This window comes from Hevea brasiliensis, chromosome 8 (assembly GCF_030052815.1).
Source record: "Hevea brasiliensis isolate MT/VB/25A 57/8 chromosome 8, ASM3005281v1, whole genome shotgun sequence".
Taxonomy (NCBI): domain Eukaryota; kingdom Viridiplantae; phylum Streptophyta; class Magnoliopsida; order Malpighiales; family Euphorbiaceae; genus Hevea; species Hevea brasiliensis.
This window is the reverse complement of record NC_079500.1, coordinates 5,934,945-5,948,934: the sequence shown is the minus strand read 5'-3', so window position 1 is coordinate 5,948,934 and position 13,990 is coordinate 5,934,945. Positions and strand designations below refer to the sequence as shown.

Sequence of the window (13,990 nt, the reverse complement as noted above, 5' to 3'; positions counted from 1 at the left end):
TTTAGCCATTTTATATCACTATTGCCTATGAGGAATTGCTAAATTCTTCATTTTGTAATTTCTGAAACAATTCTTCAGCAGATTAAAATTGTATGAACATAAAATTAAGTGAACTGGAGAGATGATTTCTCAACCTTTAAATTAAGGGAAGTTTAGAAAATATAAATTGGCTTTAACACTATGTTCGGGGGAGGCTTTATAAAGTTTTGAAAGGTTTTGTAAGGTTTTAAAATTATGTATTTATGTTTGGAGAAACTCTCTGTCTTTTAAAATAATATTTTTATTGTTTTTGAAAATCTTCTAAAGTCTTGATTTTTCAATTCACCAAATTGATTTTTCAATTCACCAAATTGATGGATTAATAAGAATTTTTTTTTTTTTTTCTAAAATCTTCAAATACCTTCAAAAACCTCCACCAGTTAATAGTCTAGATAATGAAATTTAGTTGGTATAATTGGAAGCATACTTCCATTTAGTCATCTCTCTCCTTTTATTTTCTTTTCCCCTTCTCCGCAGTTGTCTCTGTTCCTTGTTTAAAAGCGTGTACTAAACATAAAGACAAGCTTTCATTAGATATTTAGATATCATTACATAAGATTAATGATCCAAAATTATGAATTGGTTGGAGAGAAATATTTTTGTTCTAATATTTGAGTTGCACTTTTTAGAATATTTTAATAAAACATGAACTATTATATGCATGGGATTTTTTTATATATACATTTTAAGCTAATTATATAAAAGTTACCAATGAGATTAGCAAATATAGTAGGCATGGCAAAGCAAATATTTTTTAATCTCTTATGAAAATAACTCCACAAATCAAGATATACAAAATTTAAAGTGATTTGGTAAAAATTTATTCAATAAATAATTTATTATTTAAAAAATAATTACAATCAATATTTTTTTTGGCTCACAAATCATAAATCTAACAATAACAAAATTCTCGACATGACAGATAATTCTAATAATTACAAAAGAATTTAAGACTCTATTTAGTTCAAATTTATCATGAAATTTATCTCCTTTACATCCCTTCTCAAAGCCAATCTCACACTGAAGCCCCTACTGCATAGCTACTCTTTCTTTTTGTTGAATCAATTTCTTTGTTGTGATATATATATATATATATATATATATATATATATATATATATATATATATATATATATATATATATATATATATATATATATATATTATGTTTTGATATTGTGCACATTTATATCAAAATTGCTGGGTCCTAAACTATTAATTTGTTTCGAATGAATTCCATGTAAATGAATAATCTATTTTATCAGGCATGGATCATCTAGTTAAAAAGTGTCTTTGATTCCATAGCCACCATGTGGAATATCAATGTCAAAAGTTTGTTATCAATATTTAAAGAAAGTTTGGTATAAATACCAAACACAAAGTGCAAAGAAAGTTTTGATATCAATATTTAAAGAAAGTTTTCTTATCAAACTAAAAGGGAGAGTGCAAAGAAAGTTTGATATCAAGCCTAAAGGAAAAGTTCAAAGAAACTTTTGATATCAACCCTAAAGACAAATTTAAAAGAAACTTTTGATATCAAGCCTAAAGACAAATTTCGAGGAAACTTTTGATATCAAGCCTCAAGACAAAGTTCAAAGAAAGTTTTGATATCAACGACATCCTTGGGGAGAGCACGGGAAAAATAAAAATTTGTTGGTACTTAGTGAAGCACTAAGTTTGTAGGTCCAACCCATTTATTTGTTTTTATATGCCGGAATAGTTGATTCCTCCATCTCGCCAAATAGATTTATTTTCTTTTTCTTTTTATTTATCATTAACTATAAATTAATTTTCATTTTAAATAAAATTTATTTAATAATATAAATTATTTAATTTTTAATATAATAATATGAGTTGATGATGTTTTAAAGAAAAAAAAAAAGAAAATAAACAAAATTTATTGCTTTAACTATATTAACTACAATTTTTTAATCTATATGAACATAGAATTAAGTCTATGTGGGATGGAGAGAATACTTTTTATTAGTTTAATTAAATAAAAAATTTAATAAATTTATACTTTAAAAACTTATATATATATATATATATATATATATTTCTATTTCTACAAAAGCAGAGCATAGCAATCCATTAGGTCGAATTTTTTATAACTCTTGACCAATTCTTCTTTTCTTGCTAGATAAGTTCTATAAATTAGGGGAGACTACAGCTAGACTTGAGAGCAAGAAATCAGTGACTGAAGCTAAGTTCCAGAGAAGCAATGAAGAAGCTGACACGTACCGATGTTGCCTGCAGATTGGCTGTCCCAACACATTTTTTTAGGGGTCTTCTTCTTCCACGCTTCAACGGGACGTCTCATTTTGTTGATTTGAAGTTCAAGTACAAGAACCAGAAGATGGAGTTCCGCTGCACCAAAAGGAAGACAGGTGAGTATGATAAACCTGTGCTTACAAAGGGCTGGCTTCATTTTGTTCGGCGTGAGAGGCTGAAAGTTGGTGACAAGATTACTCTCCTTCAAGAGGAGGATCAAGATGCTAGAACTCAGTTCACGATTAAGGTTCAGAAGAAAATCAGGCTCTTGGGGAAGGATATTTGGACCGATGTACTTTGAGGCACAGCAATTTAGTATCAGCATGGCCAGAGAATAAACGAAAATAAGTAGTGTTGAATCTTTGTAATTGGCTACTCTAGGAGGGAATTAATGGCCTTTTGTATGCTTTTGTTGCCTTAGTAATAGCCAAATGCATATGAAAATTTGGTATCAAGGACTTATTGGGTATACCTGAGCATTAAAATTTGGTATTTATTAAACTTACATAAAAATTAAATCTTTTATTTTTTTAAATTAAAAATAAATCTTTTTATAAATTATTAATAGTAAACACCATGAAGAGTACGTAGAGTAAGCGTAATCTATAATTTGCAAAATTAGTGCCACTCCTTTCCTGCGCTTCTCTTTACAAACTCACTTCTTCCCTTCCTATCTCATCAATCAAAATCATCTGTTGTTCAGAAAAGCGTTTTATTTTCCTTGATAAATCTCCAATATGCAGATCTTCCTCAAAACCCTCACCAGCAAGACCATAACTCTCGAGGTCGGGAGCTCCAATACCATCGATAACGTCAACGCCAAGATCTAAGACAAGGAAGGCATCCATCCAGACCAACAGCGCTTGATCTTTGCCGGAAAGCAGCTGGAGGATGGTCGGACCCTAGTCCACCTTGCATCTCGTTCTCCGATTGAGGGGAGGGATGCCGATCTTTGTGAAAACCCTCACCGGCAATACTATATCCCTGGAGGTTGAAAGCTAGGATATAATAGACAATGTCAAAGCCAAGATTCAAGATAAGGAAAGTATCCCACCAGATCAGCAGCGGTTAATCTTTGCTGGGAAGCAGCTAGAGGATGGAAGGACCATCGCTGATGATAACATCCAAAAGGAGTCCACCCTTCACCTGGTTCTGAGGCTTCATGGGGTATGCAGATTTTTGTGAAGATCAAGAGGACCCAAAGAATTTCAAAAACAAAAAAAAAAAAGAAAAAACTATCGATGTAATTATTCTCCGTTTTTATCTTCCTTTCATTGAGAAAATTCTCTGTTTTCAGCAACTATAATTTCCCTATTGTTCTGCAGAGAATAATGGCTGTTCGCACATTTCTCAAGATCGCAGACGTGTCCTTTCTATCATTATTGTTGCAAATCCATCCAGGGTATGTGTGGTTGAACTTTCCTAAGAATATTAATGAATTGACAGAGTGAATTGGTAGTTGTCTTTTAAGCAAGTGTGTATCAATTTATTGTTATTTTGTCATGATGAATTTTCAAAATAGATTATATTTGTAGATTTCTGCTTCCCTTTGTTGCTCTTCTGCCTATAATTTAGTATACAAGTCTGAAATTTTTTTCCCATGAGGATCAAATGCACTGGAGAACTACCTGCCCTCTTACTTTTAATTTTATAGATGATAGCTATTGGTGGTATTCTTTTCCTGTTCATTTAAGTGTTTTAAGTATTCATATGTGAGCTGCAACACTTTAATATATATATATTATCATTTTAATTGACAGATTAATATAATGGAAAGCAAGAAAGTCTTACAAAGAAGAAGGGGCCAAGTAGGCGTGCTCATGGTTGCTGTTGCTTGTTATGAGAGAGGTGATTAGAGTAGGGGTTGTATGGTGTATCATGAGTCAAGGCTTACTAGCTTGAACAGTGGAAACAAGGATACCACCCTTTTCCATTGAGAAATAGAAAATTTATTTATTTATCATTATTATTATTATTATTGCAAATTATTCTCAGCCGTTTGCGTTCTTTTATTATTTTTTGTTATTCGCATATATTCTGTTAAGCAGTTATGTTTTCCTTGCAAACTGATGAAGAAATCATGAAGATTGTGGAAGAGGCCAAAATTCCTCCTCCAGTATCTCGATCTATTGGAGCCTTTGGTTGGGGAGGAGAAGAAGATAATGTTGAGAAGGAAAATGACAGAGAGGCTGAAGAAGAAGAAGAAGAGGAAGCTGAGTATGAGAAGAGAGTTAAGGAGGCACAAGAAGTGGAGAATTTCATGTCAGTTCCCCTTTTCGGATACCCGTGATCTAAAGTTTTGCCTTTTGGATATCTATAGGATGCTATTGTGATTATATAAAACTTTGTACTTAGGACTTGGTCTTGAATAAATGTTTGTAAATTAGAGCGTATTGGGCAGGACGTGTATGATTCCAACTTATATGAGAATTAGAGTGTCTTTGTTATTGAAAATATGGAATTATGAAGATTTGAAAGGTAATTGTTTTCTTTCCAGGGGTTAAGATAATGTGTTATGAGCCAGAGTTTTAGAATTTGTAAAAGAAAAGAAATAAAGAAAGAGGAGAAGCACAGATAAGAATTCAGAGAGAAGAAACTGTCATGATCTCATTCAATGAATTACAATTATGGAAATACAAGTATTTATATGCAAATGAATATAACAAAGTAACAGAAATACAACAAACTTAATAACGGTTTCAACTCAGCATAATGACTCCCTCTCTTTCTTCCAGCGTCCTAATTGCCTTAGCCAATCAAAATTCTTCAAACATTGAGAATGTTATTTCTCTCCTTGTCACAATACATCACACCACTTCAGTCATTAATTAATTGCAATGTGCCAAGGTACTCCCCCCCGTAGGATACAAGTTCTATGCCCAAGTTGAAACTTCATTTCCAATGTCTTAAAATTTCATATAATCTCACCAAGAGTTTCCAGCCACTGCGCTTTGAGAATCAAGTCATAATTGTCAAGAGGTAAGATAAAAACCTCAGCGTCAAAATGATGATTTTTCATCTGCCATTTGAAAGATGTACACTTAGCATGGCACTGCATATTCTGTCCATTAGCCACTTCAATTGAGACACCACTTATTGGTTCTACATCACATCGCAATTTCTTAGCAACATGCACCCCTAAAAAATTATGGGTACCAATACTTGTAACTATAATTTCCCACTACACCCCTAAATACACATAGTTTGCGCCCCTTGTGTTCCTTTTCAAGCGCTAAGAGACAGATGTGTGTAATCTGCAAGTGCACGGGTCACAGTAGTATAGTTTTAAAAAAATGATATCGATCCCACAAGGAATTGTGCTTAAATTGGAAATAAAAGGATAAGCTAATTAGAATGACAAAATTTAAAGATATTAAAAAATGAAATTTGAAATTAAAATTTGTATTTGAGGAATTTAAACTAAATCAAACAATTAACTAAATTAATTAAACTAGATTACTAAGATTTAAATTGAAATTTGCTATTTATGAAATTTGGAGGAATTAAATCTAAATTCAATAAAAATTAAAGTGATTCTAGAGATTGGATTTTCCATATTGTTTGCATGTGGTTTACCCCTAATTTAGCCAAACACATGTGAATTGCAATTTTGAGGGAAATCAATTCTTAAATTTTTGAAACCTTTTTCAAGCATTTCAAAGTTGGTTTTCATTAAATCAAACCCTGTTTTCACGGTATTTCAAACCTAACAAAAACCCAATTAAAGCTCTAATTGATTTTGGAAAGTCCCCTTAATTCTCTTAGCTTATCTCTAACACCAAGAAAACCAAGTTTATTGCAAGATTATCTATCCCAAATATTCACTTTTCAGTCCATCTATTAAGGATTAAAGCTTAACTTAATGAGGGCCCATTCATCAAGCAAGGCAATAAGCACACAAGCAATAAATCAAAATGTAACAATCCTCATTTAAATGGCTAAATCAGTTCAAAACCACAATACAAAACAATATTTACAAACCCATCTCTAGAATCTCAAACAACTACTCACTAATCATAGTTTCTAAACAAACCCAAATGTATAAATGAAGAAATAATGGAAATCTAAGTTAAGGAATAGAAAAACCCAGAAAAACGCAGAAGAATCTGCTGCTGGATGAGTGCAGAACGCCTCTGCTGCTGCAGAAAATGGCTTCACGTGCTCCCTCTTTCTCTCTTTCTTTTCTTGCCAAAAATGCCTCTCTTCCTCCTTATGGAAAGAAAATGATAAAGGAGACTTTATATGGGTTAGGGGTCTGCCCTAGAATGGGTAAAAAGGTGGAAGGTTCTAGAGAAAGTGAGGTATAAAATCAGAGTAACGAAAATGCCACGTCAGCCATTTCCAGTAAAAACGACATAAGCTGAATCGGTTATGTCGCGGGTTGTGTCGCAGGTTGTGTAACTCTCGGCCTGAATATCTGACGATCGACACAACCTGCAACATAAGCTAAATCGGTTGTGCTGCAGGTTGTGTAACTCTCAGCCATTTTTTACTCAACTTCAAAAATTTTTGCAATTCAACTTTAATCTCCTCCAAATGGCTACTCTGATCAAAATACACCAAATTTCTCTAAATTTAACCTACAAAACAAATAAATTTCAAAAATTAAACTAAGAAGCGTGAAAATTATAAAATTGACTAAATATATGTTAATATCTATAATAATAATATGAACAAGGGTAAATTGTGTGCAAAAAATTATCCCTAAATGATGATATAAAATGCATGCATCAAATTCCCCCATACTCAAACTCTTGCTTGTCCCCAAGCAAAATTTCATTAAAACTCATTTGGAAGGGAATAGAATCAGTCTTTGAAAACTCAAAAATCACTAATCCAAACCACCAACTTACCCCTAGCCACCAACATTCCAAGTTCCCACCAGCGAAGCACAAAGAATGAAGCAATCACTCTCAACAATTACAAAATAGCTAAGAATTAACAAATTAACCCAAGCAACAAATACCAACCAGCTACAAGAGTCAATTGTGCCAAAGCAAACCTAAATGAAATAGATAGCCAATGTGTCTCAAATAGATGGTGAGTAATGTATGGAAGATTATATTGCCAAACCCATATGCAAGCATAAAAGATCTAACTCTACTAATGTAACAAGCATTTTTCAAAGAATCATTAGGTCTTTTTAAGGGTTGTAATGTGGTCAAATAGGGTAAAATTGTGGTTAACAAAGAAAGGGAATAAGGAAAACAAAATATAAGAATAATATTAATCATGAAAGTCAAAGTGCATCTAATTTTTTTTTTTTTTTTATAAACTTTTCACAATTACTCTAGCACTTTTTAAGATGTTTCAATCCTCCAAGTTTTTTTTTTATATATATATCATTATTATTTTTTTATTTATTTATTTTTTTTATGCACTTAATTGCTAAAATATTATTCTCATAAATAGGTGGTAGTGTTTAGGTTTTATGGCTAGGTAAATGATTTGGGTTCCAAAGAAATTAGGGAATTAAGGTTCAAGGGGGTTTGTAAGGGTTGAAATGAAATTAAGGTAGGTTAAGGCTAAATGTGAGGTTTAAAATATGAAGAAATGCCTAAATCACATTCTTATCAAATGCAAGTTAAAAATTTCACTTTGAAAGATTTAAGATGCTTGTTCTAGGAATGGTGAGACGACAATGACCATTTTCTTCCTTAAAGGCTTATTCAGACACTCAAAACTCAAAATAACTAATCCGAATCTGCATACCTAGATAAATATATTAATTTTCAGCTATTAAGTAAGAGAAAGAATAATGCTTAAGACTTTGTACCCAGCTGAAACTTTCATTCCACTAACCATCTAAAGGCAAGTTGGATTGCTTGAATAAGTGGCTTATGGAATCCAAAGACTGGTTTAAAAATTCAAAAATTTTAAATGAATAAATGAAATGCATGAGTGTATAAATGTATAGTCAACCTATATGTAACTAAGTATGCATAACTAAGTATATGAAGCTATATGCAGTGTATATATGTGAATATGTACAAGTATGAAGTAATGAATGAGTATGTCACTATATGCAAGTGAAAAAGGAAAAATAATTTTTGCAAAAAATTTACCCTCTCCCCCATACTCAGAATGAACATTGTCCTCAATGTTAAAAGATTGCAAGGAAAGGGATAATTTGGCTATATGTGCAGAAAATGGGTGGCTCATATGTGCATAAAGAATTATTACCCTGTTGCATAAGCGATAGCACAACTTGTGTTAAAAGTGACACAAGCTGAGATGAGAATTGTTACCTCATTGAAGTGCAGCCAATATAATTAAATAAAATTTGGACAGCTGCTGCACTCATTGCAAAAGAAACAGTGCAATGGAATCCATTAAATCAATTAAACTCAAAAAGTTGAAATAGAGAGGTTAAGCTCAAAAGTATAGCCATCAAGTGTAAATCCGAAGTAGCAAATCAAAGCAAGTGAGCAAAGTACTAAAGATTCAAAAGAAAAATGTACTTTATGAGGAACTAAAAAAAAAAAACTGAATAAGTAAATGGTTCAAGTAAAAGAAAAACAACACAAGCAAAATATTAACTAAACAAGTTCAAAATACTAATTAATTAAGCAACGAAATTAAAGACATGAAATGTAAATGGAGAATAAAAGCTGGTCAGTCAGGTATGAGAACTCCTTTGCCCTTGCCATCTTGTGGAGGTGGTGGTGCTTTTGGTGGTGGCTGTGGAGAGATGATACTCAAAATCAGTGCCTGGTTTGTTTCGATCTGCTCCAGCTTAGCTCGCATGACTTTCAACTCGTCTTGCATTTCAGCACTTCTATCCAAATATATATCAGCTAAATCCCTTAATGTTTGAAAAGAGACATCCATCATTTGCCGAAAAGAGTAGATCTCATCACTGAGATTCTCCATGAATGTCAGAAGGGTTGCCATGGATGGTCCAGAAGCTGTTGATGAAGCAGGTTGGGCAGCTGGTGGAGCCTGGCGTGGAGGTTGTGTAAAAGGCTGCTCAGATGGTTTCTCAGATGCTGAGGAGGAGCTAATTGCAGTAGGAGAGCCAGGTGGTGTTGCTGTTGGTGTGCAGGAATCTCATACAGCTGGGTAGCCTCATTTTTTATACAAAATTTTTGGTTGGCCAAATGAGGTCCATCCAAAAATAGCAAACCAGTTGGAACAGCAGCACACTTGTGAACTTGAGGATTAAAGCCAAAATAATGTGCAATGGGTGTGACCAAGCCTCCAAATACAATGTTACCAGTACCCCTAGTAGTTTGGCGGATCACATGACGGCAAAAATAATAACCAGGGAAAGCTTTTTTACCAGTTTTTGCACACCACAAAAAGAATAAGTCATATTGAGACATTGTGCCAACACTAGTTCCTCGTCCCAAAATTTTATTTGCAATTAATCTTTGAAGCAATCTCAAGGAATGATTCGCAATCTTAGAGGCCTTACTGTGCCCCGGTTTGAAAACACCTGCTGAAGGTGCAATTTGCTACCAAAATTCATACCCATTATAATCTCTTTGGCTAGTAGGCATTTTGAGCAAACCATCAGTTGGAAAGCCGAATATGTGGTGAAAATCATCCATAGACAGCACCCTATCTTGACCAAGGCATCTAAAATTGATTGTCAAGTCATTATCCAAGTCATTCTTATGCTTACTAGTGGACAGGGAGGCCATAAATTCCTGCACTAGAATGGGATAAACCAATTCCTGCTTATGTGCAAATCGCACCCAACCTAAAGCATCCAACAGAGTCTGCATTTCATCATATATTTTCAAAGATTGAAGTGTAAACACATCCAAATACCGAGTTTGAACCATTTTTCGAGCTTCGACTTTTGCCTTATTTCTTTTCATTTCGGCAGTAGGCAACACCCAATGTCTAGCAGTAGGCAAAGATGAGGGAATGGTGAAGTTACCTTTAGATGTCCCTGGGCGTTTGACCACTGATTTTGGGATTCCACGGCGGACATCAGGTGCGGCAGGAATTGGGGGCGGGACTGGGTGGGGTTGTGTGGCCGGTTCGGGTCACTTCCTCTTGACGCTGCTTGTTGATTTGTGCGGCTTAATGCTTTTTGCCTTTTTCTTCTTGTATGTAGCGATGGGGGCGTCACCAGAATGGGCCGCCGGTGAGTCGGCATTTATGGGTGGAGTGGTTTGGGGGGTGCGGCGGCTGTGAGGAATGGGGAGGGGAGTTTTCGAAGGAGAGTGGGGAGTCGTGCATGGCGAAATGGAGGGAAGGGACTGAAAAAGAAGAAGAATGGGAAGAAGTCGAAGAGGAATGGTGGGTGGTGGCGGTGACGGTGAAGATGAGGGTTACAGTGGAAGGGAGGGAGTGTCGGGGCTAAGTCGAGAGGAAGAAGGATGGAATTGGTTTATCGGGTTATGGGCTTTGGGTTTGGGTTGGGCTATGGGTGATGGGTTTTGGGCTTTGGGTTAGGTTTAGTTTTATATATATATATATATATATATATATATATATATATATATATATATATATATATATATATATATATATATATGTATATATATTTTTTTTTTTATATCAGAATGGGTTAGTGGGCTTGGGCTTGGGGTAGCTGCTGGCCCATTCTGGTGAAGTGAGTTCTTATCCTGCAAAACAAACAAATGACACAAGTTAGAACACAAGAATGGGGGGTTGTGTCGGAAGTTGTGAAATAATCTGCCCAAAATTTGCCCAGTGAACATAAGCGACGACACAAGCAAAACCGGTTATGTCGCAGGTTGTGAAACAATCTGCCCAAAATGTGCCCAGCGAACACAAGCGACGACACAAGCAAAACCGGTTATGTCGCAGGTTGTGAAACAATCTGCCCAAAATGTGCCCAGCGAACACAAGCGACGACACAAGCAAAACTGGTTATGTCGCAGGTTGTGAAATCTGCTGCCCAAATTTGACCAAATTTCATAGCACCTAAAAAATTAAAACAAATTAGATTTCAAATGATTAAACCTTCATAACATGAATTCTAATTGTTCAACTTGTTATGTTCATCAAATACTCATAAAAAATAATTTTTCAAAGCACCAATTCACACCTCCACATTCAAGTAATTTTCCTTTTAAAACAAGATGTCAAAATTTGGAAAAACTCCCTCTTAAAATTAAAAAGGGCAATGAATCCAGCAATATGCACTAGCAAATACTCAACAATAGAAAGATGAAAATGGTAAGTGAACAAATTTAAAAATAAAATTTAAAGCTAAAATTTAAAGCTAGAACTAAAACAAAAAAAATTTTATGCTCATTTGCTTGCAATGAATTGTATCCCATCTGCACAAGAAAATTAGAACAATGTTAAACTCTGAATAAGGAGTATAGAAAAACTTAAAACAAATATATATGTGAAAGAAATAAAGAATCAATGAAAATTGTGAGTTATGCACAAAATGCTAAGTTTAGGTCTTTAGCTTGACCATACTCACTCAAGATTTTACGGAGAATGAGAGAGATAGCAAGTTGCTATCTTCTCAATTGGCTCACCAACTGAATAGTGCCTCAACCTTTGCCCATTTACCTTGAAATTACCCGATTTTTCACCAAAAATTTTCACAGCACCATGAGGGAAAACTTTTACAATTTTAAATGGACCTCACCACCTTGATTTTAATTTTCCTGGAAAAAATTTTAACCTTGAATTGAATAAGAGAACCAAATCTCCTTCTTTAAAGTCCTTTTTCTTGATATGCTTATCATGCCATTTTTTAGTTCTTTCTTTATAGATCCTAGCATTTTCATAAGCATCAAGTCTCAATTCTTCTAACTCATCAAGTTGCAAAAGTCTTTTGTGTCTAGCAGCTTGTAAATCAAAATTGATTGCTCTTATGGCCCAATAAGCTTTATGTTCTAACTCTACGGGCAAATGACATGATTTCCCAAAAACTAACCTATAAGGTGTAGTTCCTATGGGGGTTTTAAATGCTGTTCTATATGCCCAAAGAGTGTCATCTAATTTAAGGGACCAATCTTTTCTAGACTTGTTGACAGTTTTCTCCAAGATTTGCTTAAGCTCTCTATTTGTGATTTCTACTTGGCCATTTGTTTGAGGGTGATATGGTGTGGCGATCCTATGCTTTTCCCCATACTTTCTCATCAATTTTTCAAATTGGTGGTTGCAAAAATGGCTACCACCATAACTGATTATGGCACGTGGGGCACCAAATCTGGTCAAAAAAATTTTTTTCAGAAATTTCACCACAACTTTTGCATCATTGGTAGGTGTAGCAATAGCTTCTACCCATTTAGATATATAGTCCACCCCTACCAAGATATATTTATTCCCATAAGAAGATGGAAATGGCCCCATGAAATCAATTCCCCACACATCAAACAATTCAACTTCTAATATGGATTGTTAGGGCATCTCATCTCTCTTGGAAATGTTGCCTACCCTTTGGCACCTATCACACTTGCTTACAAAGTCTCTCACATGTTTAAACATATTAGGCCAATAGAAACCTGATGTCAAGACTTTTTCAACAGTTTTTGAGACACTAAAATGACCACCATATTCAGAAGAATGACAATGGTAAATAACATCATTTATTTCTTCCTCTGGTATACATCTCCTAATTATTCCATCATTACATCTCCTAAACAAAAGAGGTTCTTCCCAAGAATAAAATTTAACATCATGCAAGAATGTTTTCTTTTGCTGCTAAGATAAATCAGGTGGCAAGACACTACAAGACAAGAAATTCACAATATCAGCAAACCATGGAAGTGCAGATTTCAACACATACAACTACTCATTCATGAAAAACTCATCAATTGGCACAATTTCATCATCTTTATTTTCAGTTTTTATCCTAGAAAGGTGATAAGCCACCACATTCTCAACACCTTCTTTATCTCTTATTTCCAAATCAAATTCTTGAAGTAACAAAATCCATCTAATCAACCTAGATTTAGCTTCTTTCTTGCTCATTAAATACCTTATTGCTATATGATCAGTGAAAACTATTACCTTTGAGTTGACCAAATAAGAACGAAATTTATTGAGTGCAAATACTACCGCAAGGAACTCCTTTTCAGTTGTAGCATAATTAACTTGAGCTTCATCAAGGGTTCGGCTTGCATAGTAAATGACATAAGGTTTTCTATCTTTTTGCTGGCTAAGGACAGCTCCAACAGCAAACTTGCTTGCATCACACATGATTTCGAATGGCAAAGTCCAATCCGGGGGTTGCATGATAGGGGCTGTTGTTAATGCCGTTTTTAACCTGCAAAAAGCAACCATACAATCTTGATTAAAATCAAATTTAACATCATGATTCAAAAGATTTGTTAAGGGTTTAGCAAGTTTAGAAAAGTCCTGAATAAATCGCCGGTAAAACCCGGCATGTCCAAGAAAACTCCGCACTCCTTTGACAGTGGTTGGAGGGGGCATTTTTTCAATAATTTCTATTTTAGCTCTATCCACTTCAATTCCCCTATTTGAGATCAAATGCCCTAAAACGATCCCCTCTTGGACCATAAAGTGGCATTTCTCCCAATTCAACACTAGATCATTATCAGCACACCTCTGCAAGATTTTAGACAAATTAGTCAAGCATGAATCAAAATTAGTGCCATATACTGAAAAGTCATCCATTAAGACCTCCATAATTTCTTCAATAAAATCAGAAAAAATGGCCATCATGCACCTTTGAAATGTTCCAGGCACATTACACAATCCGAATGGCATCCTT

At 34.4% G+C, this 13,990-nt stretch overlaps 1 protein-coding gene across 1 annotated transcript; it reads left to right on the top strand.

Annotated features, from left to right (window-relative positions):
* The first annotated feature begins 2,910 nt into the window (after positions 1–2,910).
* On the top strand, positions 2,911–4,819 carry LOC110658741 (uncharacterized). The gene is given in 4 exon segments (XM_058151090.1): positions 2,911–3,214; positions 3,216–3,477; positions 3,636–3,712; positions 4,359–4,819. Coding segments are annotated over 4 exon segments (528 nt in total). The 5' UTR covers positions 2,911–3,047; the 3' UTR covers positions 4,381–4,819.
* Positions 4,820–13,990: the final 9,171 nt, after the last annotated feature.